We start from the raw sequence: 15,076 nt of genomic DNA, 5'->3' as shown, positions 1-15,076 counted from the left end.
GGGGGAAGGGGGAGGGGGGAAAAGAGGTGGTGGTGATGGTGGAGGGCACTTAAGGGGAAGAGCACTGGGTGTTGTATGGAAAACAATTTGACAATAAAATATTATGGACAAAAAAATTAAAAAAAATAAAAAAAACAACTTTTCTTCTAAATTGTCAGAAGAAATACACATATTACCATTTAGGTAAAGGATGATTTAAACAGTAATATAAATTAATTGAGACATATGTCATAACAGTTTTATGAGATGACTTATATACCTAATCCTAATTCAGTTACAAAATGAACATTTTAACCAAATACTTAAGGACAAAATAAAAGTGTGTTTAAAAAGCACATTACAGGGGCACCTGGGTGCTTCAGTTGGTTAAGCATCCGACTTCAGCACAGGTCATGATCTCATGGTTCACAAGTTCGGCTCCACACTGGGCTCTCTGGTGACAGCATGGAGCCTGGATTCTGCTTCAGATTCTGTGTCTCCCTCTCTCTCTGCCCTCCCCTACTCATGCTGTCTCTCTCTCTCTCAAAAATAAACATTAAAAAATTTTTTTAATTAAAATTTTTTCACATAACAAAGAAGAATAGCCACATTACTCACTTTGCTAGATACACAGCACATATACCACCTTGTTTAAGATTTGGGTATAAAACAGGCAAAGCAACTTGAGGATTCAACATATCCAAAGCAACCTGTTGAGGGGAAAGCAGATCAGACTGAGTTTTGTTTAAACAAACCACAGCTTTTCTTTCCTTACTGTGGTAAAATAATACACTTTGGAAAGCAATTACCCAGTTAAAGTTTTCATTTTTTAAAATATAGTACTATTAACTGTCATTTCGCTGCCCCCCCCAGCACATTTACTATTACACAGTTTGTCACAGTACTTGACTACATGAAAATTATAATGGCATGTATTGCACTTGGCAATATTGATAATACAGGAATCTAGCTTTATTTCATATACACATACATACTTTATAAAATTTCATTCAATACTTTAATTCACCTTTTGGCAATACAAATATGTATTTTTATGTTCAACAGAAGAGTTACAAGTATTAATTTTAGAGATTCTAAAATGCAAGAATCATGTCCCTCATTTCTTTAGCCTTCATTCAACTGCAGAATACAAGGCTATAACTCACAACAGAGGTCAAATGAATAAATGAAATTTTAAGAAATTCACTTAAAAATAAATATGGTCAAAATAAAAAATAAAGTGGCTTTCAATGATGGATAACTCTGGAAGCTTAAGAGTAGTTGGTACAACAACATATTTACTAAATTAGAAATTATTCCATTATTTGTTTTTTTAATGATATAATGGTTCATCATTCATTATTCATTCACCAAACATTTATAAAGCACCTTCCCTGTGCCAAGCATTTTGCTAGTAGTATTAAGGATATAACAGGAGCTTATATTCTACTTTGTGTCAAGGGAACATATATTCTAATAAACGGACAGACATTAAACAAAGATCCAATAAGTACATAAATCAGAGGAGAATAAGTGACAAGAAGAACTAGAGAATTATAAAGCAGAATAAGAGGAAGAGAGAGTAAGAAGGGAAGGAAATGCTATTTTATATATTGGCTGGTCAGTGAAGAGACCTGAAGAAAATGATTAAGCTTACCCCGTGGAAATTTAGGGGGGAGATATACTCCAGGTGGAAAGAACAGCAAATATAAATGCTCTGAGGCTGCAGCATACTTGGTGACTCTGAGAAGGCCACTGTCGCTGCAGTGGAGACAAAAGGGAGAAACGGTAAGAGATGAATTCTAAGTGTACAAATCAGTGGCATTAAGTACATTCTGACTTATTAAATCTCTACATAGAGAAGACTGGGAGAGGGCAAGAGGGATGAGGCTGACTTGCAATCGCAAACAGCATTGCGTGTGATGAGAAGTATACATTTTGCAAAGGTAGAGCCAATTAGAATTAGGATTGGTTGTGGGATGGGAGACAAAGAGGAATCAGGGTGAATCCAGTGTTTTCAACCTAAGCCACTGAAAGAACAGAGATGTCATTTTCTAATGAGGAAAATGATGAAGACTATGGGAGGAGCGGGCTTGGCAGAAATAGTCTAGAATTCAGGTTTGGACAGTTTAAAATGCCTATTAGACTCCAAGGAAAGATACGAATGACTGTATAAATGATGAACATTAAATGGGTTTCTTTGGCTGTAGTTCATCTACCTAACTGACTAGGACCAAAATCAGATGACCAAGAAACCTGCCAATCCTGTTGAATACTCTGTTCTCAGTTAACATTTCCATCCAGTCACTCAAACCAGAAACTTGTTGGAATTAATCATTTTTTTTACCTGGAACTCTCTTTTGAGAATCTGTGGGGTTTGGTGCTTCTGGATTGGAATTATCGAGCCCCACGAATCTACCTCTGAAGTATTGCTCAAAGGCATCCTACTGCTAATGCCTCAGACCAGGACCTCATTGTGTCTTGCTGAAACATTACAATAGCTTTCTACAGAGACTCACAGCCTCCATCTTTCCACCACAATTACTCTAAAATCGAAGAGTACGCTTGTCTTGCTTAGTACTACAACATGGAATTGCTGAATCACTATATTGTACACCTGAAACAAATCAATGTGTGTTAACTATACTGGAATAAAAAAAAAAAGAATTACTCTAAAATGGGAATCTGGACTTTCTGTTCCCCCACTTAAGAACTCATCAGCAGTGGAGCACCTGGGTGGCTCAGTTGATTAAGTGTCTGATTCACTTTTGGCTCAGATCCTGATCTCTTGGTTCATGAGTCAGATCCCCACATCAGGCTCTGTGCTGACAGCTCAGAGCCTGCTTGGGATTCTCTCCCCTTTTCCCTCTCTTTCTGGCCCTCCCTCCCTCACTCACTCTCTCAAAATAAACTTAAAGAAAGAAAACTCATCAGTTGTTCCCACTATCTATGTGATCATGTCCATATGCCCTAGCTTGACATACATATACGTGTTCTTCATTATCTAGCCCCTGATGACCACATTTGCAGCTTTATCTCATGATACCTAATTTCTACAGTCATGGTGTTCCGCGCTTCTGAGTGTTCCCGGTAATTGTATGGCTATCTTCTAGATGGTAAGCTCCTTTAAATGTATACCTTATCTTTGTCTTAGCATAGGACATTGCACAAAGCAGGTCTTTAATAAATGCTTATTATATCAAGAAACACTGGTTCAATAATTCAGAGAAAGATGATAATCCCCCGGTTAGATGAGTAAAGTATATTCCAGTGAAGAAGGTGACCTTTGATCTAAACTTTGAAGGAAAAGTAGAATTTAATCAGGTGAGGGAAAGGAGAGAAATAATAATGATGAACATCGTAGCTAATATTTATTTAATGCTTACTATACATGAGGCACTGTTCTATGCACTTTATATGAAGTATCTTATTTAATCCTCAACAACGCTATGAAATTTAAAATACTGTTATCATTCCTGTTTAATATGTGAGGGGACTGAGGTACAGAAAGATTTAAGTAACTAATCCAAGGTCATCTTAGCTATTATGGGAGCCCAAGAGTGAACCAGGCTGAGTAGACTCTGAAACTTATTTCTCTCTTCCCCGTTCCTCCTCAGAGATAATCATTGTCCTGAAGTTGGTAATGTTCCCAAATAATTTTATACTTTTACAAGATATGTATACAGCTACAAACAATACAATACTGTTTTCATAGTTTTAAATTTTACATATACACATATATACATATTTTTTAAAATGCTTTTTTCACTATGCATCATGTCTTTGAGATTTACTGATGTAGATGTAGAGCATTTATTTCACTATGTTAAATAATACTATTTTTAGTATCCCATTGTATGCATTCCTCTTCTGGTGGTTAGGCTTTTTAAAATTTATCAAAAATATTTTATTAGCCATTTTCTCTCCTTTTGTTCTCTTGGTGGTGTTACACCTTTTTTGTTCAGTTTAGCACTGTTTTGGGTGGCAGGAGTCTGGCTTCTCCTATACTTCTCCTACGGATAATCACCTGGCACTATGCTCGAGAGTCTGCAGTAAGGAACAGTCTTTTAGATCAAGGCTGGTTCAGTGGGTTTGTACAAAGCTTCAGTGATATCAGTCAAGTCCTTTGCTGTGTTTCACGATCATCAAGCAAACTTCTGACCAGTTAATGTCCCAGGTACCAGTGACACTCTCATGGACAGCCTAGGTACACAGATGCCTGAGCTGCAATATGCAAACCAAACAAGGATACAGAAACAGACCTGTGTGGGGCACCTGGGTGGCTCAGCTGGTTAAGTGTCTGGCTACAGCTCAGGTCATGATTTCACAATCTATGAGTTCGAGCCCTGCGTTGGGCTCTGGACCTAGAGCCTGCTTTAGATTCTGTGTCTCTGTCTCTCTGCCCCTCCCTCACTTGCATTCTCTTTCTCACAAAAACATAAATAAAAAACATTAAAAAAAAAGACTTGTGATCTTTGTGCCCAGCATCTGTGTCACCAAAACTATAGACTTTAAGAACATTAGAGACAGGAACCAGTCCTGATAAAAATCTCCTCGTTTTTCAGTTTCCCTCATAAATGTCCTAATCCAACTTCCCAAAAGTCAATCAAGAAAAGCAAAGGAGACTCCTTACCTAGACCTCAGTCTGCAGTGTCAAGCTATGAAATGATAATGGAATCGTCAAGGATAAGGTAACTTATTAGAATCCTGAGGGGTGCCTGGGTAGTTCAGTTGATTGAGCATCTGACTTTGGCTCAGGTCATGATCTCATAGTTCATGAGTTTGACCCCCGCATTGGGCTCTGGAGCCTCAGAGGCTCAGAGGCTCAGAGCCTGGAGCCTGCTTCTGATTCTGTGTGTCTCTCTCTGCCCCTTCCCCTCTCATGCTCTGTCTCTCTCTGTATCAAAAATAAATAAAACATGGGGCAAACAATGAAGGAAGAGCCTTCCATATAAAAGCAGTGTGATGCTGGTTTTTTTTGTAGTCAGTATTAGATAATATCATAGCACCTACTTGAGAAAACTTACCGCATCAAATGTTAAAGTTTTTATGTCTTCAGTTGCTCGTGAAATATCCTTATGAATAAAATTCACATTGTCTGGCCACTCTTCCACATGACTTATTTTCCATGAATCACACCAGTTTTTATAATTCTTCTTAGCCAACTCATGGTGGTCTTTTCGTATTTCAAAACTTAGGACTCGTCCCTGTGATCCCACTTAATTAAAAAAAAACATGATATTTCATTATACTTATCAATTCATAAGTTATAAACATTATTTTGCAAAGGTATTACATTGGTGATGTGAAAAATAATACAAACAGTGCATGGTATAATACAAATAATACAAAACTCTCTACCACCCCCCAGATCCTCAATCGACCTTCCTCTTCAGAGGCAACCGTGGCACCAGTTATTCGCTCTTTGCAAAACAGTAGGTACCTAAACCAGTGTGCAGTGTCTCTCCCTGTTTTTAACACACATTACAACATACCTGTGTCATATATACTGTCCCATACTAACCTTCCTACCCGTGATATTTCAGTGATTCATGATCTACTACCTTCTTTTTAAGTGCTATTATGCTCCACTGTATGGCTATGCCACGGTTTATTTAAGCGGTCACCTGCTGATGAACATTTTGCCTGTTTCTAGTCTTATACTGTAACGAACAATATAGCAATGAAAATTATTTTCCCTAAATCTTTGTATCCATGAGATGACAAAGTCCTAAAAATGAAAATGATAGCTCAAGAGGTATGTGAATTTTTATTTTGAAAATTATTACCAAAGTATCCTGCACAAAAATGAAACAATGTAGTAGAGTGCTTATTTCCCCATACTTTTTCCAACAAAGAGTTTCAAACTTTTTATCTTTGTCAATCTAAAAACTGAATATAGTTTATCATGAAAGTTATAATTTACAGTTCTTTTGTTATGGATGAAGTTAGGCCCTTTATTTATTTTTTAGTAGAAGTTGGGTTTTTTTTTAATGTTTATTTTTAAGAGAAAGAGAGTTAAAGAGTGAGCGGGGGGTGGGGGGGGGGCGCGGGAGGGCAGAGAGAGAACAAGACAGAATCCCAAGCAGGCTCCACACTGTCAGCACAGAGCCCAACGTGGGGCTCAAGCTCACAAACTTGGAGATCAAGACCTGAACCAAAACTAAGAGTTGGACACTTAACCCACAGTGCCACCCAGATGCCCCAGCCTTTCATATATTTAAAAGATATTTTTACTTTTTGTGTGTGTCTGTAAAACTTTTAAATTGTTTACCATAGCAATAGTGGTGTTTCTGCAGAAGACTAATATGTATTTTAATTATGAAAATGAATTTTCCACCCACCTCTGTATGAGGTGATTTGATATAATTTGGAAGCTGTCCCAGATCAGTCTGTGGTTTATTAATGAAAAGTTTAAATTAAAAAAATTTTTTTAATGTTTATTTTTGAAAGAGTGAGAGAGACACACACACACACAGACAGAGCATGAGTGGGGCAGGGGAAGAGAGAGAGAGAGGGAAACACAGACTCCAAAGCAGGCTCCAGGCTCTGAGCTGTCAACACAGAGCCTAAAATGGGGCTTGAAACCAAAAACTGTGAGATCATGACCTGAGCTGATGTCGGATGCTCAGTGGACTGAACCACCCAGGCGCCCCTCTAATGAAAAGTTTAAATTCAAGGATGTCTTTTGGAATGTGACTCCAGCTGCAATGCATCAAGTTCTCAAAGGCTAAAAATTAATGTTAACAATAGCATAAGCTAAAAAATTGGAAAAGAAATTTATGGAGGAAAAAATCCAAATAAATAGCAATAATTTGATCACTCACAGTTTGGGATTATTCATGCCATGACGCTCCTCTGATACCACAGATATTAGAAATACGGGCGCTCCTCTCTCACCAATGTTTTATAAATTCACTCATCAAATGCCGTTAGGAATCAGTCACTGTGAAGAAATTGCTGCCTTTAACTATGTACCGAAAAGAATCAAACAAAAGATTTGAGGAGGCCAGAGTGAATTTCCTGCCCTAGAATAAACTGGATTATGTTTGTATGTGATGACATTAGGTCAAAGAACAAAAGGTTTAAGTTTAATTCAGTATATTTCTATCTTTATTTTTATAACATCTACCCATATACACCTTCGACAGCTCTAGCAAAGTTTACTATTTAAAAAAGAATGCACTAAGAAAAAACGATGGGGATGTTTTAAAAACAAATCACTCCGAGTCGCCTGGGTGGCTGAGTCAGTTAAGCATCCAACTGTGGCTTAGATCATGATCTCGGCTTTGTGGGTTCAAGCCCCGCATCGGGCTCTGTGCTGACAGCTTGGAGCCTGGAGCCTGGTTTCCCTCTCTTTCTGCCCCTACCCTGCTCATACTCTGTCTCCATCGTTCTCAAAAACAAATAAAACATTTAAAAATTTAATAAAAAATAAAATAGAAAACAAAAACAGTCTACCCAACGAGAGTGCTGTCACTGCTTAGCAGTCGATCATTAACTGAGAAAGGACAACTGCACAGGCAGCCACAGCAGCCAGAGCGACCCTGACACGCAGAGGAAGGAGTCACCGTGAGCAGTGATCAATTAAAACAGCAGCGACGAGAAATCCAGCAGTGGGGACGTGAGCAGATGTTACTATTTACCTCTTGGTTTTTGATCAGGTGATTTGTTTTTAAAACATCCGCATTGTTTTCTCTTAGTGTTTTCTTTTTTAAATAATAAACTTTGTTAGAGCTGTCGAAGGTCTATATGGGTAGATTTTATAAAAAATACAAATAGAAATATACTGAATTAAACATTTTGTTCTTTGACCTAATACCTTTGAGCAATACTTTCACCAACTGACAATTTTTAGGCTTTCTTAAAGAAAGAAAAAGTCATGCTCTAGCTTTAACGTAATAGACCCATGTTATGATTATTTTATAAACACCAACTATAAATCTTTGCCCCTAATAGTATATGACGCTTTCCTAGCAGCTGACTGCCGTCTATCTTCCATATTCTCTCATACTGAGTATTGGCCTGGCCGGATTATTAAAAACCATGTACACATATGCACCATAAGATGAATATAAGAATGTTCAGAGCAGTACTTCTCATAATACTCAATTCAAATGCCCATCAACAGAATGGATAAGCTGTGATTTGTTTATAAAATAGAGAAACTAGGGGTGACTGGGTGGCTCAGTCAACTCTTGACTTCGGCTCAGCTCATGATCTCACAGTTGTAAGATCTCGCCCCACTGGGCTCCACAGTGAGCACAGAGCCTGCTTCAGATTCTCCCTCTCCCATGGGGCGCCTGGGTAGCTCAGTCGGTTAAGCGGCAGACTATGGCTCAGGTATGATCTCATAGTTTGTGGGCTTGAGCCCCGCATCAGGCTCTGTGCCAAAAGCTCAGAGCTTGGAGCCTTCACTGCATTCTGTGTCTACCTCTCTCTCTCTGCCCCTTTCCCCACTTGTGCTCCCTCAAAAATAAACCAAAATAAAAACCCAAACAAACCATTTTTTTAAAGATTCTCCCTCTCCCTCTGCCCATCCCCCACATGCGCACACACCCTGTCTCTCTCAAAAAAGTGAAATAAATAAAACGGAGTCACTATACAGCCACTAAAAATAAAAAACTACTGGTACATGCAATGGCTGACTCTCACAAACAGAATGTTGAGTCAAAGGAGCCACATTCAAAAGAGGACATATTGTATGATCCATTTTATATAAGGTTCAAAACAGGCAAAACTAATCAATGATGATAAAAGGCAGGTGGTTACCTTTTGGGGGGGGAGGATTATGACCAAGAGGAGACATGAGGAGGTTTCCCTATTTCGATCTGAGTGATAAGTACTTGATAGGGTCACTATAATAATATTTTGAGGTCTACAAACCTATGATCTGTGCACTATGGCTACGTTATGTCCTAATAAAAAGTTTAGTTTAAAAAAAAAAGGAAGAAGTCTTACAACACATGGAGGGAGCGCAAGAAAGCACAGAAAGTGGAGATAGAGTCAGAGAGAGAACGACTAGAATAAACATACAAAGTGGAAAGGAAAACAGCTGCTTGCATTTAGTTTCAAAGAGAATACTCTATACCACAAAGTTATGTGGATATTTTCTAAAACACCTTTATCTATTTAACTTTCTGTTATTAGGAAAGATGGTATGTTCTCTTTGTCCATCTAAACCCAGCTCATTTATCCCAACTCTTACCTGCTCTGGACAAAAATAAGCTCATTCCACCAGAGCCCGAGCCAGCTTCCAAAACAGTATCACCTGGGTGGATATCCATCATCAACAGCATCACACCCATATCCTGTGATTGAAACACAGTATAAGTGACCCAGTGACCAATAAATACGTACTAAGCACAGACTCTTTTCAAACCCTGTGTTGGATTCGGAGAAGAAAGATGTGGGGGAAAAAGGGATTAAACTCTGGTCCAGCCTACCAAGAGCTTATATTTTACTTGATGAAATAAGAGATTCCAGAATCAGTCAGCAAATAAAGCAGCACTTTAGCATAACACCAAAGTCCCAGGCACTAAGTAACAATAGGAGTTGAAAGAACAGAGAAATCAGCAGAAGGCCCTCGCTTAAAGAGAATTTAAGGAAATTTAAGGAAACAATCATGATGTAGGATCAGTATTAAAACAAAACAGAGGTAGAATAAACACAGTTTGCGCATCTCAGAAAACGTGCTAAGGAGAGAACCAAATGCCAGGCTAAAGCATTTGAATTTGGCCTGCTCAGTCAGTAACTGGGGCATGTCACTGAGGTAACAGACATGGCATTTTATGAAGATGAATCTGACAGGGGAATGCAGGATACACCAGAGAAAAATTAGAGGTGGAAGACCAGTTAAGAAATTATTATATAATCCCTGTGTGAAATGAAATGAACTTCTCATTTAGCATTAGGATACCAGTAATGGACAGGAGGACCCATTCCACGAACACTGTAATTCAAGAGTTGTTAACAGGAATATCATGGAAGATAGTAATAAGGGCTTTATTGAAACTTTACCATGGGCCAGGCTTAGGTATGCAAACTGCTTCTCTAATCTTGTTTACCAGGATGATAACATGAGGAGAGTAACATCATCCCCACTATAAAGACAAATCAGACAGGCTAAGTAATTTCCCCACAGTACAGCCAGGAATTAAGTGGGCAAGTCAGTAGAACCATGTTGAACTCCCAAAGACAATGCTGTTGGTGACTACACTATATCACATGTTCATACAGAGAATTTTAAACATTAGCATTTATTTCAACACTCTCCCCTCCAAACCTTTCAAAGTTACTAATAAAAAAGCAGCACATCTGGTAAGTTTCGACTAGCTCTTCCTTCTCTGGGAAAAGCTGCTGTGAAAATTCTTAAAGAGGAGGGTTTCTAGGATCCTGCCAAGTCACAAAAAGTGGTTGTTAAATACAGCTTTGGTTCCATAAGAAAATATTTAACAGGTACAGTTATCTAATGAAAAGCCAAAATGTATTTCTGGAATGTAGGACTAAAGCTTAGAACAAATGATACACAGACACATAATTTAGTCATAACCCTGCCTCTTTCCAAAAGGGATTTAAAGCGATTGGGAGTCCTCCAAACTTATGAGCTTTCATTTACTATCGACTTTTCTGCGCATTTTTGAACTTCAAGTTAACAACAACCCTTTCAAACTTTTTTCTCAACATGAATTCCAATCTTCCTGATTAATTCAGTAATATAAATCCAATCCTTAGCCTAAAGTTGTCATCAGTGGATTGCACTTTAGGATTCATTAAGTTGCAACAATTTCTCCTCCCTGTTGTTCTTCTGTAAGTGTAACAATCAAGCATATCAGCAGAAAGGATTAACTTTAAAATCTGGGGAGTGTTTCCATTTATATTTCTACTCCAAACCTAGTGCTTGCTACTGACCAATGTGAAATGTAGACATTTCACAAGTATCTATTAGGAAGCTTATTAAATTTTTTCCCACAGACCTACTTTTACTATTAAGACAAAATTATGTAATTCTAATGCGGAAGACAGCTTTCAAGTCAACAGAGGTACTCCCTTAAAAGGCATTTCAAATGTGTAAAGGTTGAAGTCAAATTTCCTGCAGCCCCACTTGGGAAATAAAAGAGAAGTCAACACCGATCAAATCTACTATTTAAATTCCTCCTTAGGAGGACGCCTGGGAGGCTTAGTTGGTTAAGCCTCCAATTTCAGCTCAGTCAACTCAGGTCATGATCTCACAGTTTGTGAGTTCAAGCCCCATATGGGCTCTGCCCTGACAGCTCAGAGCCTGGAGCCTGCAGCCTGCTTCAGATTCTGCGTCTCCCTCTCTCTCTGTCCCTCCCCCACTCACACTCTGTCTCTAAAATAAATAAACATTAAATTCCTCCTTAGGATGGAACACTGTAACTTTATCGGTGACAAAGAGAAAGGGAGAAAGTGAGCTAAAGATTTATCTTTCTAGCTTTATAAAATACAACTATTCTCTCACAGTTTTGTCTCGTGGGGAGGAAAAAGATGTCGGGAAGCAAGATGAAATTACAAAACTTTTTTATAGCTAGATTGGAACAGTCAAAAGAGCAAAGAAAAAGTAAGAAAAAGACAGTTTCCATCAAGAGTTTATGATACTCCCACTGGCCTAAAGCCTCCAAAAAGGTTTTCTAAGTCCCTACGTAGACTTTTTAAAACATAAATTGGATTCCTACTTGGAACATTCCAGTGGTCCCCAACACACATGGAATAACCACCTGTCCTACCACTCTCCCTCCCCTAACTCACTCAGGCTGTAACAGGATCTCCGCATTACTCTTCCCTTTGCCAGAACACCGGGCTCCTAGATTGTTGCCTGGCTGGCTTTTCCCTAATTAGGTTTCTTATCAAATGTACCTCTTTTGAGACCTTGTCTAACTATCTGACCTAACATAGTCTCCTCCCCTGGGGTCACTCAGCATGTCACTGTTAATCTACTTGTCTTTGTTAATCCACTTGCCTTTGTGGCACTTAGCACTCTTTGCAATTCTCCTATTCTTTCATTTACTTGCGAGTTGTCACCCGCTGTAGGATGTAAGGTCTAGGTTGAGAGCAAGGACTGTGGCTCATCACCACACTTCCTCGAGAATAGTGCCCTGAGTATACAAGATAGGCATTTGCTGAATAAATGATGAATGACTCCTCATCTGGAGATAGGAGTTGTTACAATTACAAACGAATCCTCTACTTAAGGACTATGACTATGATTAAGAACTGAAATAAACCACTAGCAATGGAGGATTATTATCAAACTGTAAAAAGGAACCCAAGGAGGTGTATTTACTTACGAAGAATATCTTTTATGTTTAGTGTTTAATGGTACCTGTTTTAATATAAAACTTTTTTTCCTAAAAGGCATAGTAATATCTATCATTGATAAAATATACCCCTAGTAACATGCCTTCTTAAATGGTTAAAATGTCTCCATAATCGTACTAAAAGAGTTGAACATTCTCTTGAGTCCTGAACTGCAAACTTAATGGTTATGGGAAAAATATATACTTATTAGTGCCTAGTTCGTCCACATTACTCTGTATAGTAAGTCAATAATCTTTTCACTTTGCAGGTGAGGGACTGACACTCCCAAATTAAAATTAAAAGGTGTCTGTTTCCTCCTAAGATTAGCAATCATAAAATACGTAAAATTCATATGGATTGGGGTGTTTTTTTTTGTAAACTCTGAAAACAATTTAAATGTTTTGAGGTGTGTTTTTTAACGTTTATTTATTTTTGAGAGAGAGAAAGACAGAGCATGAGCAGAGGAGGGGCAGAGACAGAGGGAGACACAGAATCAGAAGCAGGCTCCAGGCTCTGAGCAGTCACAGAGCCCGACGAGAGGCTCGAACTCAGGAACTGAACTGTGAGATCACGACCTGAGGCACCCAGGGGCCCCTGAGATGTGCTTCAAGTACATGAATCAGGACTGTAGTTCTGCATCAGTTTTGTTCTTTCTGGAACCAGTACGCACCTAATTCCTACCGCATTACCTTAGGATATGTGATGGTAGGCCCTCTCTTCATCAGTAATACATAGTCTTCCAATGCCGGCCTCCTCAGCAGGAAGTGTTGGCCAGAGGAACTCCTCAGTATCTGGCCGGGAACCTTCCCCACGATCTCGCTGAACGGGACAGTCCCCCAGCTACTATTTAAGTGTCCGGCTTTACTCAATCTAAATAATTTTTTAAATTGAGTTTCTCTCTTCCCAGTCTCAGCTAAGATCAGCTCCCCAGGGCGAAAGGGCCCCTCTCTGGAAGGTGACCGGGAAGAGGAGCCAGGAAGCTCTTCAACCTCGGTCACGGACTGGGCCACGGCGGGCGCCAAGGGACCCCCGGCCCCCCGGTGGGCGGGGCCGGGCGGGCCCTGGTCTCCGCTCCAGTCCTCGCGCTCTCGAGGGGATGACTCCTCTCGTGGCGTCGGCAGTCTGAGGCTTTCCACCGACGAAAGCCATCTGGTCCCAGTGCCTCGGACGCCGGGAGGGAGAGACGGAGGCGACTCTGTGCCGGGCGCTTTCCTCCGTGCTGCTTCGCGCCGTCCCTCTCCATCTCGTGCGTCTTTAGGAGAGGATTCGCAGTACAGTGACCCGGCTGTCTCCAAGGGCCGTCGCCCAAGTCCACGCAGGAACGAAAAGGTCGCGAGCTCGGGCCACCTCCGCAGGCGCCGCAGCCGTAGGAGGACCGGACCTCGCCGCCCGGCTGACAGCATGGTGTCCGGCGCAGGCGCCGTCGCACACAGTGACGCAAGGCTGCGCGAGGCCCTCTCGCTGCCAGACGCACTGACGCAGCCGCCTGGCGTGTCCGCACTGCTTTGCAGGAAGAGCTCTGCAACTGCGCCTGCGTCCAGAGGGCCGAGCTGGGGCTGCGGGGCTGCTGGGTTTCGCTGAGTTAACTGTCCCAGCAGCGAGTCACACTACCGCGCAGGGGCCCATTTTCCTCCTCGGAATGTGGACAGAGTAAACAATTGACCGCTGACTAATTCCACCAGCCTCACCCCGGGGACAGGAGGCTTAAGAGAGACAAAGCCTGTCAAAGCGCTGTGTAAACTGCAATCCTCCACCAGTGTCGGCTCACTACTCATCAGGAACACTAAAGTCACCTGGTCACCCCCAAAATGTCGGTGGAAAAAGCCCAGAGATGCGTTTGGCTGTCGGCGTTTGCCTTTCCCACGTGACTACGAAGTTCCGTCCCCCGCTCCGCCCCAACCCCAGCAAGTTCCTTGGACTGGGCTCTGACCATCTGCATGCCTGCCCCAGGCCCAGGGAGTCCCCGAGAGCCGTTTAAAGTGATAGTATTCACTGTATGCTAATTTAGCAGAATTGTTTTTAATAATTAAAATATAACATCTGATTATTTTACCATCCCTAAAACTAAGTAGAATCATCTTTAAGAGGGGAAAGGTCATTGCTAAAACAGGTTTGTAGGGTAGAGGGGTATTACAGGCTGAATTTAATCCCCTGAAGATTCACATAATGTAGTCCTAATCCCCAGTACCTCAACGTATGACTGTATTTGGAGATAAGGCTAAAGAAATGATAAAGTTAGTGAGGCGCCTGGGTGGCTCAGTCAGTTGAGCGTCCAACTTCAGCTCAGGTCATACTCTCAGTTTGTGGGTTTGAGCCCTGCGTCGGACTCTGTGCTGACAGCGCAGAGCCGGAGCCTGCCTTTGGACTCTGTGTCTCTCTCTACCCCTCCCCTGCTCACTTTCTGTCTCAAAAATAAATAAATATTTTTTTAAAAATTAAAAATAAAAAAAGAAATAATCAAGTTAAAATGAAGTCATTAGTGTGGGACCTAACTCACTTTGAATGGTGACCATATAAGAAAAGGAGATTAGAACACAGACACTCAGGGAAGCCCCACTAAAGATAGGCAGGAGATGTCCATCTACAAGCCAAGGAGAGAGCCCTCAGAAGAAACCAAACCTGCCCACAACCGGACCTATGTGTTCCAGAACTGTGAGAAAATAAATTTCTGTTGTGTAAGCCAAAAACAAAACAAAAAGAAAGAAAAGAAAAAGGAAAAAAAGCATTGACTGGATTTATGGATTCTTTTTTATTGGATCTCTAAAAATCATTTATTCCA

The 15,076-nt window shown here is 40.5% G+C and overlaps 1 protein-coding gene across 1 annotated transcript in view; it reads right to left on the bottom strand.

The window, feature by feature from the left end:
* TRMT61B (tRNA methyltransferase 61B) overlaps positions 1-13,729 on the bottom strand; it is a 15,661-nt gene extending 1,932 nt beyond the window's left edge. The window contains exons 1-4 of the mRNA XM_029938023.1: positions 12,987-13,729; positions 9,188-9,290; positions 5,007-5,197; positions 598-689 (exon numbers count right to left, since the gene is read on the bottom strand). Coding sequence (XP_029793883.1) covers positions 598-689; positions 5,007-5,197; positions 9,188-9,290; positions 12,987-13,700 — 1,100 coding nt within the window. The 5' untranslated portion in view covers positions 13,701-13,729. The remainder of the gene's footprint in view (positions 1-597; positions 690-5,006; positions 5,198-9,187; positions 9,291-12,986) is intronic.
* Between the last annotated feature and the right edge of the window lie 1,347 nt (positions 13,730-15,076).

Source organism: Suricata suricatta, chromosome 4 (assembly GCF_006229205.1).
Source record: "Suricata suricatta isolate VVHF042 chromosome 4, meerkat_22Aug2017_6uvM2_HiC, whole genome shotgun sequence".
In the NCBI taxonomy this organism is placed as follows: Eukaryota; Metazoa; Chordata; class Mammalia; order Carnivora; family Herpestidae; genus Suricata; species Suricata suricatta.
This window is presented reverse-complemented; position numbering and strand designations above follow the sequence as displayed.